This window comes from Schistosoma haematobium, chromosome 1 (genome assembly GCF_000699445.3).
Source record: "Schistosoma haematobium chromosome 1, whole genome shotgun sequence".
Lineage (NCBI taxonomy): Eukaryota > Metazoa > Platyhelminthes > Trematoda > Strigeidida > Schistosomatidae > Schistosoma > Schistosoma haematobium.
The window spans coordinates 35,843,992-35,859,393 of record NC_067196.1 but is presented as its reverse complement, the minus strand read 5'-3'; the positions used below and the strand labels follow the sequence as shown (position 1 = coordinate 35,859,393).

General features: G+C 32.3%; 1 protein-coding gene across 2 annotated transcripts in view; it reads left to right on the top strand.

The window, feature by feature from the left end:
- VPS41_1 (Vacuolar protein sorting-associated protein 41) overlaps nt 1–15,402 on the top strand; it is a 38,527-nt gene that overhangs the window by 12,003 nt on the left and 11,122 nt on the right. Inside the window, exons 7-10 of one of the 2 annotated variants that reach the window (XM_051217133.1) lie at nt 1,410–1,480; nt 9,282–9,745; nt 12,834–13,006; nt 14,247–14,387. In XM_051217133.1, the coding sequence (XP_051073881.1) occupies nt 1,410–1,480; nt 9,282–9,745; nt 12,834–13,006; nt 14,247–14,387 (849 nt within the window). The remainder of the gene's footprint in view (nt 1–1,409; nt 1,481–9,281; nt 9,746–12,833; nt 13,007–14,246; nt 14,388–15,402) is intronic. The other variant, XM_051217134.1, reaches the window with a different exon arrangement.

Sequence of the window (15,402 nt, the reverse complement as noted above, 5' to 3'; positions counted from 1 at the left end):
TAATGTTAATGTGTATTTTTCTGTAATAACCTGAGACGATTAATCTGAAGTGGATTTTCCATGTTAGTCAAATGAAACCTTATCTATTGTTTTTCATAATTTATTTCATTCTGTTTTACTTTGAACTGTATTTTAGTCTACTTTTTACTATAAACTTTATTGTAATGTTAAACCATTAGCTACCAGTGCAATACTTTTTGAATAAAGGGACATTAAAACAGAGGAATTAAGCCTTTAAATTATTCTTATCATTATTACCATTGATATTAAACACTAAAAGAGAACTACTCAAATTCTTTCGCATCATATTGCTGTAACATTCTTGAATGTATGAAATAATATCATAGTGCGGTATATTTATATAATTTCGACGTTGATTTTTCAATCATTAAATGATAACATTAACTAGAAGACCACTACAAAAATCGAAGGGCTATTGTTTTAATAATGTTTTACAACCTAATTTGAAAAGTTTCACCACTACCGATTTCTTAATATAAATTATATTGAAGATTTCTAGATCTTATTGCTAGGATGACCTCAAATTATCTACTTCTTTTTTTATTAAATTATAGACCTGAAATGCGAGAAATTTCTTGGTAGCTTTCCCGGATTCATGTTTTCTCACTGCTATTTTTATCTAATTAATTGTCCTCACTTTAAGCTAGCTAATTTTTGTTTTCTCGAGGTTATATTTCTCGCCATATAAACAGAGTTGTTCTACTACAATTTTGAATTGTTTAAATATCAAGTTTTTTCATTAGTTCCCAACTTATGATTTTTGAAGTATTGTGTTTTCATCGCCTGTCTATCTTGGTTACGTAGATCCCATTTTACATCAAAAGGAATCCTCAGCCGTACGTCATTCTAGATTGCATTGGTTTATCCTAAAATATGTCACTTATAACTAATGTAGCGTTTATGATCTACTTGAGTCAAATAAAAAGTAAATTGTTACAAATCTTCATATTTAATCAGTGTCTCAGTATAGTTCGGGTAATCAGTTCTTGATAAAACATTTTGCACAAAACTATCGGATTTAATATTATTGAAATCTAATCATTTTGTAACCATACTATTAGTTGTCAGTATTAATGAATTGAATAATAAGAGATTTGAAAAATACCCATATTGTGAATTAGAACAACAGATATAAGCGAACAATATTGTTTTCCATTAGATCCTCATTAGCCTTTACTCTAATATACAGTAATATTTAAGTGCATATAAATATTACTGTATATTAGAGTAAAGGCTGATGAGGATCTAATGGAAAACAGTATTGTTCGCTTATATATGTTGTTCTAGTAATAGATTGTTTTTTAATAATCTTGAACATTTAATTTACAATGATTTTACTTGTCTCACCTTTCATTTTTGTCTATTATTACCTTTTCAATTGATTCTAGTGTATATGTGTTTACGATATTCGTGATCATCGTCCAATTACTTTTATTCAGTTCATTAATCCTAATGATGAGTAAGTTGTGTCTTTTTATTGGAACATAAAACAATCAGTTTTCCTCGGAATAACTTATCTGTGTCCACTTTAAAAAAGGTTTAAATTCATTACAACAAATAAATTTCATAAATCTGTATTCTAATTTTAACCAAAATCTAGTTAATTAATTAATGAAATAAATTGATAGACCCAATAATATTGCTAAGGGGGTCGCAAGAATAGTCAAATTTCATTAGAAGCTAAAATCTCTTTGGGAACGACAACCGCTCGCACACTTTCAACCAATTCGATTTTCCGCAGGATCCTGATTGCTTGCCAAGTTTTTTTAGTTCGCTAAATTGCTACATGCTTGAAGGTCATATTCTGCTACTATGGTTACAGCTTTTGTACCCGTTTCGTTTAAGTTGTTTATCCTGCCACAAATATCAAGTTACCTGCAATTCCGTCTTTTTCCTGTGTTGGCCATCGAGGTTTAATGTGTTGAGTATAATTGACTGTTGTTAGTTCCGAACAGAACCGATCGTATTAGAGTAGCTCAATCGTTTTCGTTCGTAGATCCGTAACATCGTAGACCGTACTAAAAATTATCTGGTATTTTTTAAATTACATGTTAGTTTATTCTGTAAAAGTTAGTCTAAATGATATTTTCCTGATTCATATTTATTTATATCAGAAGTGTTTTGTGGATATTATAGTAATTTCAATGGTTGAGATCATGATTGAATTGAAGCCAGACCACCATGGAAAACCTGGAAGCACTGGACGGCCGTTTCGTCCTATTGTGGGACTCTTCAGCAGTGCGCATCATATTTATTTCTTCAATGTGTTTTGTTCTTATCTGACTGATTGTTTTTAGTTTGTTAACTACGTAATTTACGCTAAGCTCATTGGATTCTACCATATATGTATAATTGTCCCACTTCAACTTCTGACTTCTTTAGGGATATAAAGTTATTCTGGTATTCCCGTCTTTTCTGTTAACGTGTGGACTATTAATGTTAAAACATTGTTATATGTCAGAAATCCTATACGTTTAAGTTCATATTCATTATCATCCGTACTAAACAAATCCTCATTTGCTGGGTTATAGAATCTACCATTGACCAACTAGAAAACCCGGTATATAATCGTTTTTACCAAGATACAACAATTTCGACTCCTGAATAGTTATGCTTATATGATTATTCAAAAATGAAGAATATTCGAGCGAACAATTGTTTTCATCAGGCTCTACATTTATAAGTCCATAATTATAATATTTTACAAAGACCAAATTGAGGCATGTACTAATGAATTTCACAATGTAATATTACGATAATAAAAATTCATATGAATTGGGAATGATGGATGTGTAGATTGAAATAGTTGTAATCAAAAAATGGGAAGGGGCTAAGAGGTTTATATTATTTAGTTTAGGTATCCGGTGATCCAGTCGTAGGCCAAGGTAAACATAGAGGCTGGATATAGCTTTTCTGGATACATAATTTTGGTTTTCTGGAGTTAATCCAGACGGCTGCGGCTATGCAGAGTAGCCGTAATCTAGCTAATTAAGGTAGATTTTTTGGAACTTGAGAGAAAGCTTCCTCTATTTTGATATGATATTCACTATCTACCAAGTGAGAAAGAAAAGTGCTGGTGATCGATTTAGTAACTCCCTTTCCCAACCATGCTGGTATATGTTCACGAACACGCAAGGATAAAGCCATCTGAGTACGGCCTATGTAACTAACTCCACAGAAGCAGTTGAATTGGTATACACACATGGAGAAACCCATCATCAGTAACTTATCCTTGATTTGTTGTGTACATACTAGTTTAGTTGAGGAAATTATATGTAGCTTGGCTGCGTGAAATGTCCTTTTAACAAATCTTTTGAGTCGACGTGTTAAAATATCACCCTCTATGTCCCCTTTAAAGACCAGTTTCAGATACAGGGTTTTTTTACTGACTGAGTCACAATTTCTTTTTTAATGCCTTCTACTAGGAATTTTCTGACGAAATTGTGGTTATCCAGAAAATCCCTAGTAGAAGACATTAAAAAAGAAATTGTGACTCAGTCAGTAAAAAAACCCATATCTGAAACTGGACTTTAAAGGGGACATAGAGGGTGATATTTTAACACATCGACTCAAAAGATTTGTTGAAAGGATGTTTTACGCAGCCAAGCTACATATAACTTTTGCTGTGTGCATATATCTCTTGATGAACTCACTCTGGTTAGGCGAAAACAAACTGAATATAAATGTGTTTCATTAGTACTAAAATTATCACATTCATCTAAGTTATTTTTAGATAATCTTGCTAATTTTTTTTATCATAATAACAATATTGTTTATCTAACTAGGTTTTGAAGACTAGTTTAGTGTGAAGATAGTCGTGATCATAGGAGTTTAACCTTGTGCTGCATGAGAAATCACTGATGGTAATGGATAATTATCATGCTATACTAGTTACTAACTGGGTTTTAAAATGTAAATCAATTGATTCGACCCCGGTAGTGGGGCCGTGGATACACACTTCTGAGGAGCCCCATGCTGAGGCGAAACACCTATCCTGTGCTACCAGGTTTTCTTTGATAGCCTAACTGAAGTCAGTATAAATTTATGCATCTGTTTCTGGTCATTCTGCATCACAGTTTATCAATCCAATATCGATGATATTTTTAATTGATCAACACTACTTTCTTTTAAAGAATCGATTCGAAGAATCCCAATTGGTTTATTTGATCAATCAGTTAAAAAAATTTTAAGTGAATATACTGTTCTTCTCCAGATTATGTATGATCACAGCAAATAATCTTGTTTACTTCTCCTTTGTTAATGAAAACTGATCCGATCAAAGCTGTATTTAGGCAATCCTACTGTTAGTGAATGTGTATTGGGATAAATTTTTGATTTCCGATCAACAATTTTAATGTAACGAGTACTTATATAAATCACATAAAAAGAAAGTTTTTGGAAAAAAGCAACTGAAAACCGGTTTGAATATTTGATAATAGTGATTACTGAATGAGGTCGGTAGTCAAATCTTTAATAGCAAATTAATAAACAAATTATCACTAAAGTGTATGCATAGGTTTTTTGGTAACACATGATCTGTTAGTTCGATAAACAAATCAACATATTAATAAATCATCATGATAACTTACTAGTTGCAATATTTATGATTCAGGTGAAGCAACCGTAGACCATCATTGAATGAACTGACTTTGACAGTATATGAATGTAGTAATAAATTTAACCGAAATAGGCACTTAATATTTAGTGAACTTTTTTTTGTAAATGTTCATTCTTAATGAGAATGAGAAGACGTTAGATTTCAATGCGGTTAATTTTAAAAGTCCATTGAAAGGGTTTATTGTGTTCACTTGTAAATTATTTGTAGTTCTGTATTTTAAAATGAATTTTTTGGTCGTAATAAAAACTAGTGTGTTTAATCAGTCATGTGTGAATATTGTTAACCGCCGTAATATGCAACCTGAATTATCTAGACATTATGAATGTAACCATTTTTGACAAGCATTTGAAATATCAGTTTCATGAAGTGTAAATGAACAAGCCTACGTCGTCTGACTGACTCAACAAATATCTATCGACTTTAAACGTATAAATATGAATAAGGTCAACTGTATCAATGAACATTTACAATTCTATTATTATTTATTTTCCTTATTATTATTATTATTATTATTATTTATTATTTATTATTTATTATTATTATTATTATTATTATTACTATTATTATTATGTCAATTGACAAGACTCAATTCTCATACTATGCATTTCATTGACACAAAATTCTTTGCATTTTAAATTTTCCTATAATGCTCTTCCACTTATTGTGACTGAACACTGTACTGCAAATAATCCAGACCTTTATTGAATGACCTTTGTAATTTGCAAATGTTACAATTTGTAATTTATATATATATGTCGTAACAGATGTAAACGTTCACCATTGTTAATACATTACATTGTCAAATTCATTAATGCCATGACATATATTTGGCCTTTATAAAATATGGAAATTATGGACTTATAACTGTATAGTGTGATTGTACCAGTAATTAATAGTTATATGGGTGTGCAAATGAATACGTTGATATAATCAGTGGTTATGAATAACAATGAAGGCTTAGTTGACGATCGGACTTAATTCATACGTACGCTTAGTTCTGGTTTCAGGTACTATTAATATAAAACTGGAATATGAAATTCTTGCATTTTGTATTCATGAAACGGATAATATTCTCATTTCTTTTAACACTTACTATATGACCTTTTAATCGGATTACTAATTTCAATGATGACGGCTTCAACTTGTTTTATAATGTCAGTATCTTATTCATAAGGAAGATATTTTTCTCAATTTTGTTTACTTCTCTATGAGCTTTAATCACATTCATCTTTGTAACTATCTTATTATATTCACTAATAAATTTATTCACCTAACGACAAAATAACGATTTTCACTATTTTAAAATATTCCTATTAAAATGTACTAGTAATAGATAGTTTACAAATATGTTACTAAGACATGAACGATAATCACATTATTTTACATCTAAAATTATTAGATAAGTGTTCACAAAATGACAAAATCTTGTCTGCTTTCTTAACCTTTATATGTATTATACATTAGAAACAAGTTTACGAATACATGAGCGATAATCGCTTATCCATTATTAATATCTAAGGTAATGGCGCCACACATCGGACAGTGTACTGCTCGTACGTTCGGTGATGGGTCATAAGCACAGAATCTATGAAACATAGCTTCACAAGGACAGAAAACCCAACCCACTTCATCACCAGTTTCATAGGGCGGCTGTGCAAGATTACAGATGTCACACAAACGGTTCTCTTCATCTTCTTCATTTTGGATGTCCCGTTCTGTTAACTCTTCTGAGTTTATAGAAACTACGTCATCCTCGTCGTTACTTAACGTTTCATCCAAATCGATGTTGGCTTTTACCCGGCAATCTGATGTATATTTCTGTAATCTTGCTTCCATCCAATATCCAACGCGAAGTAGCACACTAAATATAGATCTCAGCACAGGTGTTTTTCGACTCAGTTGATGCATCTTCAAAATTCGGTGACTTGTCTCAACGAAGTTCGTATTATTGAGTTGAAGTAGCGTTGCTGATGGTCGAAAAGCTGTAGACCATTTGTGTTTTCTCGCTAATAAGTGGTCTCTGACATATCGGGCAAACGTTCCGTCCGATATTTCGATCAAGGATAATACATTGTTAAAACTACAAAATAATGTTATGTTGCTTTTGATTTACCTTTCAACCGTTTGAGTAAACATCAGGCGAAAAAATAGTTGTATCACTTCTGATCGTACCCTCTACAATTAAGGTTACTGGGTTAATGTTAATGAACGAAACACTTACCCTCTTTATAACATTGCGAACAAGGTGGACGCGACACAAGATATGGTGAGCATTGGGATACACCTGCATGATGGCAGCAGCTATTGCAGGTGAATCATCTGTCACAATGCCTACCACCTGTCGACTGTTGGTTGGCCGTTGGAAGAACGACAGGAATCGAGAAATCAAAGTCGATGTTTCGCGACTTATAAATGCAATACAAACGGGTATCGCCTTCAAATTCATATCCAGGGCTACGACCTGATATAAATAGATATTCTCGTTATTCGTCTTGTATGTTCCGTCCAAACCAATAACATCACCGAAACGGTCTGCAAAAATCTTTTGATCACCAGTGCTGAAGAAAAAGTACGATAGACAGTTCTCATCGTCTAATTCGTATTCGCATCGCCCACCCAAAGATGTTATGTGCACTTTCAATTTCCCGTAATCACCTATCGTTTACATTATAAATTGGCAAATGGCTTACCAGGAATGTTCGCCTGTGAGAACACTTTGTACCGCATATTATAGATATCTTGATCAGTCAGTAGTTTCCCATAAGAATGGTAAGCATAATTCTTAATGTGGAATGAAGCAGTACCAGATATTAGCAGCGGTCGCACATTTTCGAACTGGGCCTCTGTTAACCTGCGCACCCATGAATTTCCTTGGTACCTTAGGGAATTGCACTCGTGATTGTGATGCACATTCCCACGTACAACAGTCCAGTAGCCGTCGATAATCTTACAATACATGAAGGCCGGACATTTAGTGTTCATGGAAGCCCTTCATGACAAAAAATGTTAATAACATTTATAAAATTACCTCCTCCGTCTAATCCGCTGTGACGAACCGCTAGATGTTATACGGCCATGTCTCCAGCACACAAATTTAATGTACGAGTTTTCATTTCTGCACAAATGCGAATCTCGAACTACATAATGACAGAAAGTTGATCTTTCATAATTTGTGATAGCGGACTTCAACGCTTCAACCGATGGGAACGCAACGAGAAACAACGTTGTCAAAAAGACTTCCTCTATTTCTGTTACGTGAGAAACAACAGCGCTTGTACTAGGCACGTTACTGTCCTCCATAATGATGATTAAAATGTACTTCGTCGACAAGTACTGATGTTTTATAGCAATCCGACAAAACATAACTAACAAATTAAAAACGAACTTCAAAACTAGCCATTTCATTGGACGAAACGGGATGAAAAATATTGCAATTTTGGGTTGAAAAAACATTTTTAAAAAGGGTGGGTGGGGGTTTTTTTAAAAAAATTGCCGTGGGGCAAATGAATTTCTATTTAGGCTAACTACATAGTTTTTAAGAGTTGCTAAATATTTTGGAAGAGAAAACGAAGAAATGGTTGTGTAAATCAAAGATTATACACATAGTCAACTAGGTTGTTAAGCTTTGAAATCAACTCAGTGAAGACCGTGGAATATTTTAAGGATGATAAAGATCTTTCCGTGATTTCGACTTTGACACTACCACCGTATATTTCATTGCATTCCAACCACTGCCATTTAGATACCGTTACTATTGGGAGAAGTTAAGAGTCATTTCTTGTTTCCTGACCTTCGTTGATACCCTTCGTTGTTAGTTTCATATCTGATAAGTAACCTAATCGTCATATTTCGGTTAAATATCCTAAATTAGAATAATAACTTTAATTCTCTTATATATTAAGTCAATCATGTGTCAGTCTTTCCTTGTAAAATCTACTATAATTGGAGGTTGATTTATCGTTTCGACCACTTCGATCACTCTACTATTTTATTTTATCAACTGTTCCGTCATATCAGGCTCTACTATGCGTAAAAACTGAAATATATATGATCATTAACACTTCTACAATGTTTGTCTTTCAAAACTAATTATCACATTTTGTAACTACCTTGAATCGATTAGCAGTTTCAAACCTCTAAACTACTGAAATCTGTTTAGAGAATACAATCATCCTGTCGTAAATGTGTAGGCGTGACATAGTACTGCAGTGAAGGAGAACACAGGTGAGGACAACCGAATTATATTCAACACAAAATTACAGAGTTACTTGGTAAAATAGAAAAAACCATACTATAATACTTAATTTGCAAAATGTTCAATAATTGTCTCGAACTTCGTTGTTCTTGCATTTCCATACTAATTGCTTTCTATTCCCGCTCTTCCTTTCTTGATCTTCCCCATCTTCTGCTGCCAGACATTACATTCCTGACTCGCGTCATATACTATTTATATCAATAGAAGTAGCACGCACTACAGTACTAGTGGCTACAAATAAATTTGGGAAAATTGTTGTGTTGGATTCCCATCAACTTCGGTTCCTATTTATCTTAAATTTTCAAATGTTATAATCTATCCACTTAATATATTGGATTTAACGGATTAAATTGTAGCAGGATCTTTTATTTATCTGTTTTTTTATAGAATAACTAATTTACCTACTATGTGTAGTCTTTGTTGGTGTACAGAAAATTGTTTTTTAATTAGTCGAGGACACTCAATTCGTATTTGTCAAATTTCAGATCGGACTAGTAATTCTGATAATTCATTGCATTCCAGCAATTCTTCATTGACTCACCAGTCGTCTCAAAGTTTATCATCAGTTGAATGTCGTATTGGCTTGCCAAGTCGTTATGTTGAAATCGTACATCAAATTAATATGGATAATTCTATTATTATTCATAGTGTTTCAAGACATCAGGCATATATTCTACTCTTATTTAATGTTATTAATGACTTGTCTAAATCAAACTATGAAATATCTGTTCTTGATATTGATTTAGATTCAATCAGTAATAATTCAATTTCATCTAATCAGCAATATAAAGAAATTTATCATAAAAAAATATCAATGAAATCAACTGCTTCATCATACATTGTCGGCTTAGGTAAGATTTTTCAATGCTTAAAACCATGTTATGTGAATATGTTCAACTTTATAAATAAATTGTGAAACGCTTCTTAGATTGAGATTTTTAAAAATATACTAATTATTATTTTTAGGACGACTTTACTTTCGTTATATTATTTTTTCCTATGTGCAAATATCCATTTTCTTTGAATATACATTGAATATTGGTTAGTCATTACTTCACTTGTATCCATCCCGTTTTATATGGATTAAAAGAACTCTGGTTTTGTTTTGAACTCGAAAAATTTTAATTATATTTGTGATCTGTAAACCACTGTAACGTGTGATATAGAGTCTATATTTTCACACTCAGCTTTGTCCTCTTGTCAATTAGGTACGACTCTGTATAATAATATATCGTGTAATCTGATTATCACTTATCAACTTAAGTCCAATAAATTTATTCACCAAATTATTTAAAAACAAAAGCTCAGTTTGTATCTTATGTAAAATACAATAGATGGGCTAAGATGTTTTCGTATAATCCAAGGGTAGTTTTCATCGTGGCTGTCATCAACCGAACTAATCATCATCGTCTAGACTGAGTGAAGTGGTTGAGTTCGTTTACCACTGACTTGTCCTGTAAGTCTCATCAGCCCTGGTAGGTTAGTGTCTGACGAAACCTGATCACGGGTTAAAAAATCTCAATTGACCTTTGTAAATATTCGTCACTTATTGCGTAGACTAGATGTCCGTCTGGCAATCAAATTATGAGTTTGCTCTGCAATAATCTGCCTTGAATTACCCTATGGCTGTACAACCTGGTCTTCGAACGTAGAAGACATGAACACTACAGATTCTCGTTACTGGTGTATTCAAAGCGTTGCCTGCATCTGTTGGGACCGCTTCGTGGGCTATTCTAAAGTCAGACACTGGGAACTACGAAAAGATCACAAACCAGTCTGTGAGGCTGTGAATCTTCATCGACTAAGGTGGTTGGGACATGTACTACATATGTCTAATCACAATCTACCTCAACGGGCGATATTTGCTGATATAGGTGTAATTCAAAAGAAATCCAGGGGTTTCCAAACCACGACGTGGCATCAGTGCATAAAGTTGATCCGAGCCATGTTGTTAGATGCAGACAACTTGGTTAGTGTCCACGCGATAACCACATTCGGTAGCTGATGACGTTGTGTGACATGACTCGAAATCGATTACTGTGACGCACTTACGATTTCCTGTCCTCTTCTTGATATTGAGTTCTAGTGTTACTTTGTATACATCGTTACATTTTGTTTTGTAGAACTATATTCTTAATATTTCGGTCTTTCTCATTATCCTTACTGCTACATTATTTCTATCCATTACTGTTCATTTTATTAATTTCATCACGTTGTACTATTGTATAGCGAATTGAACTGTCATATTTGTGTCAGGCTCAACGTCGATTATAACAGCTTCAGACAGTTGTTTTATCGAAGTTTAGAATTTTTAGCGGCATACATTCACAACTTTAATGAAAAGTGATAATTTTTTGTTTATCATTGTAAGTTCGTATCCGAGTTGCTTTTTAGAGAGTTCCGTATTATGTTAATCTCTTCTTAAGTTTATATATTGTCTGATGTTCAAATCGGAAAGTTTTAACTCATATTGTGTTTCTTTTATCAAAAGTAACTAAACTTCATAAAACTATATTTTATTCAACTTTTTAAAAGGTATTATTAGTCAACTGAAATTTATACACACACATAATAATCTCTATGACAATGCTGTTCATTTCCATTGAAAAATATGATACTGTTTATACTGGATTTAAGTAATATATTAATTAGTAGATTGGTTTAACAATGAATTATTTTCAGAAGAGGTTTTGTGGAGATTTTAGAAATTTCACTGGTTGAAATCATGAGTCACTTGAAGCTAGACCACCATGGGAAACCTAGAAGCACTGGACGGCCGTTTCGATCAGTATGAAACTCCCCAGCGAGACTGATAGGTCGTGGGTTCGAATCCCACAGGGGGTGGCGCGATCGTGGATGCGCACTGCTGAGCAGTCCCATACTAGGACGAAACGGCCGTCCAGTGCTTTCAGGTTTTCCATGGTGGTCTAGCTTCAATTGACTCGTGATTTCAACTAGTGAAATGAATTATTTGACGAATTCGATTAATTCTGTCCATGCATACTAGCATAAAAAAATCCGTAAAACAATTCATTTAAGAAAATTTCTTTTCGATAAATGTCATTTGCAAAAGCTGTATAATCGTATTTACAGTCATTTAACATGTATTCACCTACAGGAAAATGACTAGTTACTGTATCATTAACTAAGTAATCGATACATTTTCGATTATAAAGCAAAATTTATGTAATAGTGTATTGGGGCAATGAGAAACAGCAAGATCAAAATAGGAATATAGAAGGGAAGTCAGAAAAATTATTGTCTACTTGCTAAGCATAAAAACGTATGGACAAAAACAGGCAACAACAACAACTTGTAAAATTGAAAGCAGGTGATTGGTCATGTTTTTGAATATAGATCAGACTTGTAAGGAAAAATTGTTAATGCGTCTGGTGTGCAAAAATTTAAATTCACCAACTTTATTCTCGAACACCTCGTCGAATTCGACTACAGCACCTTCGAAAAGTTAGATAAATCATTGAAAGGAAAATTACTAGAAAATTATGTAACTCTATTGTCCTTGATCTGATAAATTTGATATGTAAAGTATTCAAGTTAAATAGATGTTAATTGAGGTGTACCCTGATTGATTACTGAGCAAAGATAGATATGTCCGGCTTGTAGTTAGTGTGTAGACTATTGTTATATGTAAAAGATTACTTTCACTGTAATTATATTTGGATTTCACATCGTGAATGCTTTTTAATTTCTCCCGATAATCTGTTCTTGATTTGTTATCTAGTTCTCGATCGTTGTTCTTATCTTGTATATCAGAGTTCACATGATATAATGTCTAGTACCCAGTCTCATCGTCAGTGAAATATTAAATCTGACTATTTAGTGGTGAATTCCTACTCCCCCACCGGTTAGCGAGTATAAGAAAGAAATTAAAAATTAAATAAACTCATCTTTTCTCTTTTATTTACCTTTATATGTTAGTTAGTGTGCCCCATGAAAATACTCATTATATATTTTCAAGAAAAGAGCTATTTTGTGCACAAGAACCAACTCTTGATGATCGTATTGATTGGTTCCTTGAAAATAGTTTATTTTCTAAGGGACTTGAAGCTGCTCAAGAACATCCACGATTGTTGACTCGTCATACAGTTGAAGTAAGCGTAATCGAAAATTAGTTTATATTAGTTTAAATGGAGTTTTAAAGTATTACAATTTAAAATAATCTGAAATATTTTACTCAGAAATGTAAAATCAAATTATTGATATTGACGTCGTATCATGACTCTAAATGTTTTTAAAAAATCTATTTCTTCTGTTTGGTATAAAAATCACCAAAATAGATGTCTTATTATAGATGTATGAAAACATACTTCATACTAGGACTACTTTCACAGTTACTCTCCCACAAATGTATTTTGGATTTTTAAATATTTTTGTTATAACTTGTGACCGCCGATTAGAGAGCAGTGACTTATCAATCGGAACAATAACGCGTAAACCCGTATGAGCAGCCTAGAGTTCTGATTGGTCCTGCTTTCCGCCTAGCCCAGCCATTTAAGTCCAGAACACAAGTCTCAGCCTCTGCGATATGAATTCTGTATTTCAAACATACTCTGTTTATGTACCAGTCAAGCAGACGACATCGTACCATAAAATAGAAAATAACATTTGTACAATATTTGGTCAACAGGAAAATGACACGTGAAATAAGTATTGACCAATAGGAAAATGATACCATTTCACGTCATAGGATAGCATTAGACTTAACAGGATAATTTTTGGGATATTTTTCTGAATATCCCAACAATTTTCTTCATTGTTCTAAAGTTTTCTTAGACTCTGCTTGTTTTTTTGTTCGATATGTAAATAATACTTTAATGAAATAAACAAATAAAATTAAATCATTCATCAGGTACATGATTATGAACTACACTCATAGTATGAAAACTAATGATACTACCCGGTTGCCGAAAGCGAAGTATGTGGAATAGTGCTCGAATCTGGAACTTTGTCACTGAAAGTCGGGCGCCTTAACCATTAGGCCAACGCTTCAATAATGATAGAGCCACTTACGGTCTCCTTAAATAGTCCATTTGTCAATATAGCAGCCATGTATACTACACAATTCATGGCTCACTTTATAGGCACAGAATAATTAATTATGATATAACCATAGATTATTGATCAACTGCTTTAATCTGATACATAGTTTTTAAATGATTTTGTGGAACTAGATTGTTTGTTATGATGGACGAAACACTTGGGAATTTCGTAACATTTCGTGTATATTTTTCTATCGAAATTACTACTTTATTGAACTGACCAAAAGTACAAATGTTCAATAATGTTTGTTTTTATTCTCTATTTCACTATATTGTTCTACTTTCTTCATAGTCTGTTGGCATAACGTATATCGATCATTTACTAAGTGAACGTCATTTTATTGGAGCTGGAATACTTTGTTCGCAAGTTTTATCAACTAGAGAAGCTTGGGAAGAACAAGTTCGAAAATTCTTAAATATCGATCATTTAGAGGTGATATTTCTGTTAAAGTTTTGTCCTTTTTTTAATACAGTGTTCATTAAACACTTTTCATTCAATACTGCACTGATATTATTAATGATACTTGAATAATTTTGATGTTGTCATAACCCTCTTTATCGTTATTTAAGAAAAGATCAAATTGAAGATATACGCCTAAACATGATGTTATAATTATTTATTATCCTGGAACTAAGCTTACCCACTTGGGTCAGCTGTGAATTTAATACATTAGATTAGAATTTTTTGGGTAATATCAATTTAAATCTGTAGTTGTGATTATGTTTTTGTTACCATTATCAATATTATCTTATCGAAAAGTAAAAAAGAATATACTGTTCACAGCTCACTTTCCATTTCCTTGGAACATTGTTACACAAAGAGCCTTGAATTTTCACAAAAAATTAATTTATATAAAAATCTTTTTCTAAATAGATTGATAAGCTGAAAAAGAGAACGTAATTACACTGAAAAACCTGAATCGTTAGTAATTACAATTGTTCTTTCCCATTACCTTAATATCTCACTAAACTATATGACTTAACTTGTATATGAATGAAGAATATTCTTTTTAATAATCTAGAAAATGATCAGATTTAAAGCAAACTACATTGTTTAAAGTTATAGCATGTGAATTTACAATAAAATGAAAATCGTTAATCTTGGGATGATTAATATGAAGAGTTGATTTGAATAATTTTATACCTTAAATAAAATTGTGGGATAAACGATCAGAGTAAATATGGTTAATATGGGATGAGAAATCATGTAATATATAGTATAACATAAATTGGGTACGAATTAATAGATAGGGGTGAATACTGAATAAATTTCTCAAAAAAGTTAGTAAGTGTAGTAATAATAATAGTAATGATAGTAATAATAATAACGTAATGATAATAATAATGATAATAGTAAGATGTGTGGATAAGTTTAGTATATAAAAATGAACATGAATCAAATTACGTCATCATGTCATAAATATGATTATTAACTAATTAGTCCAAAA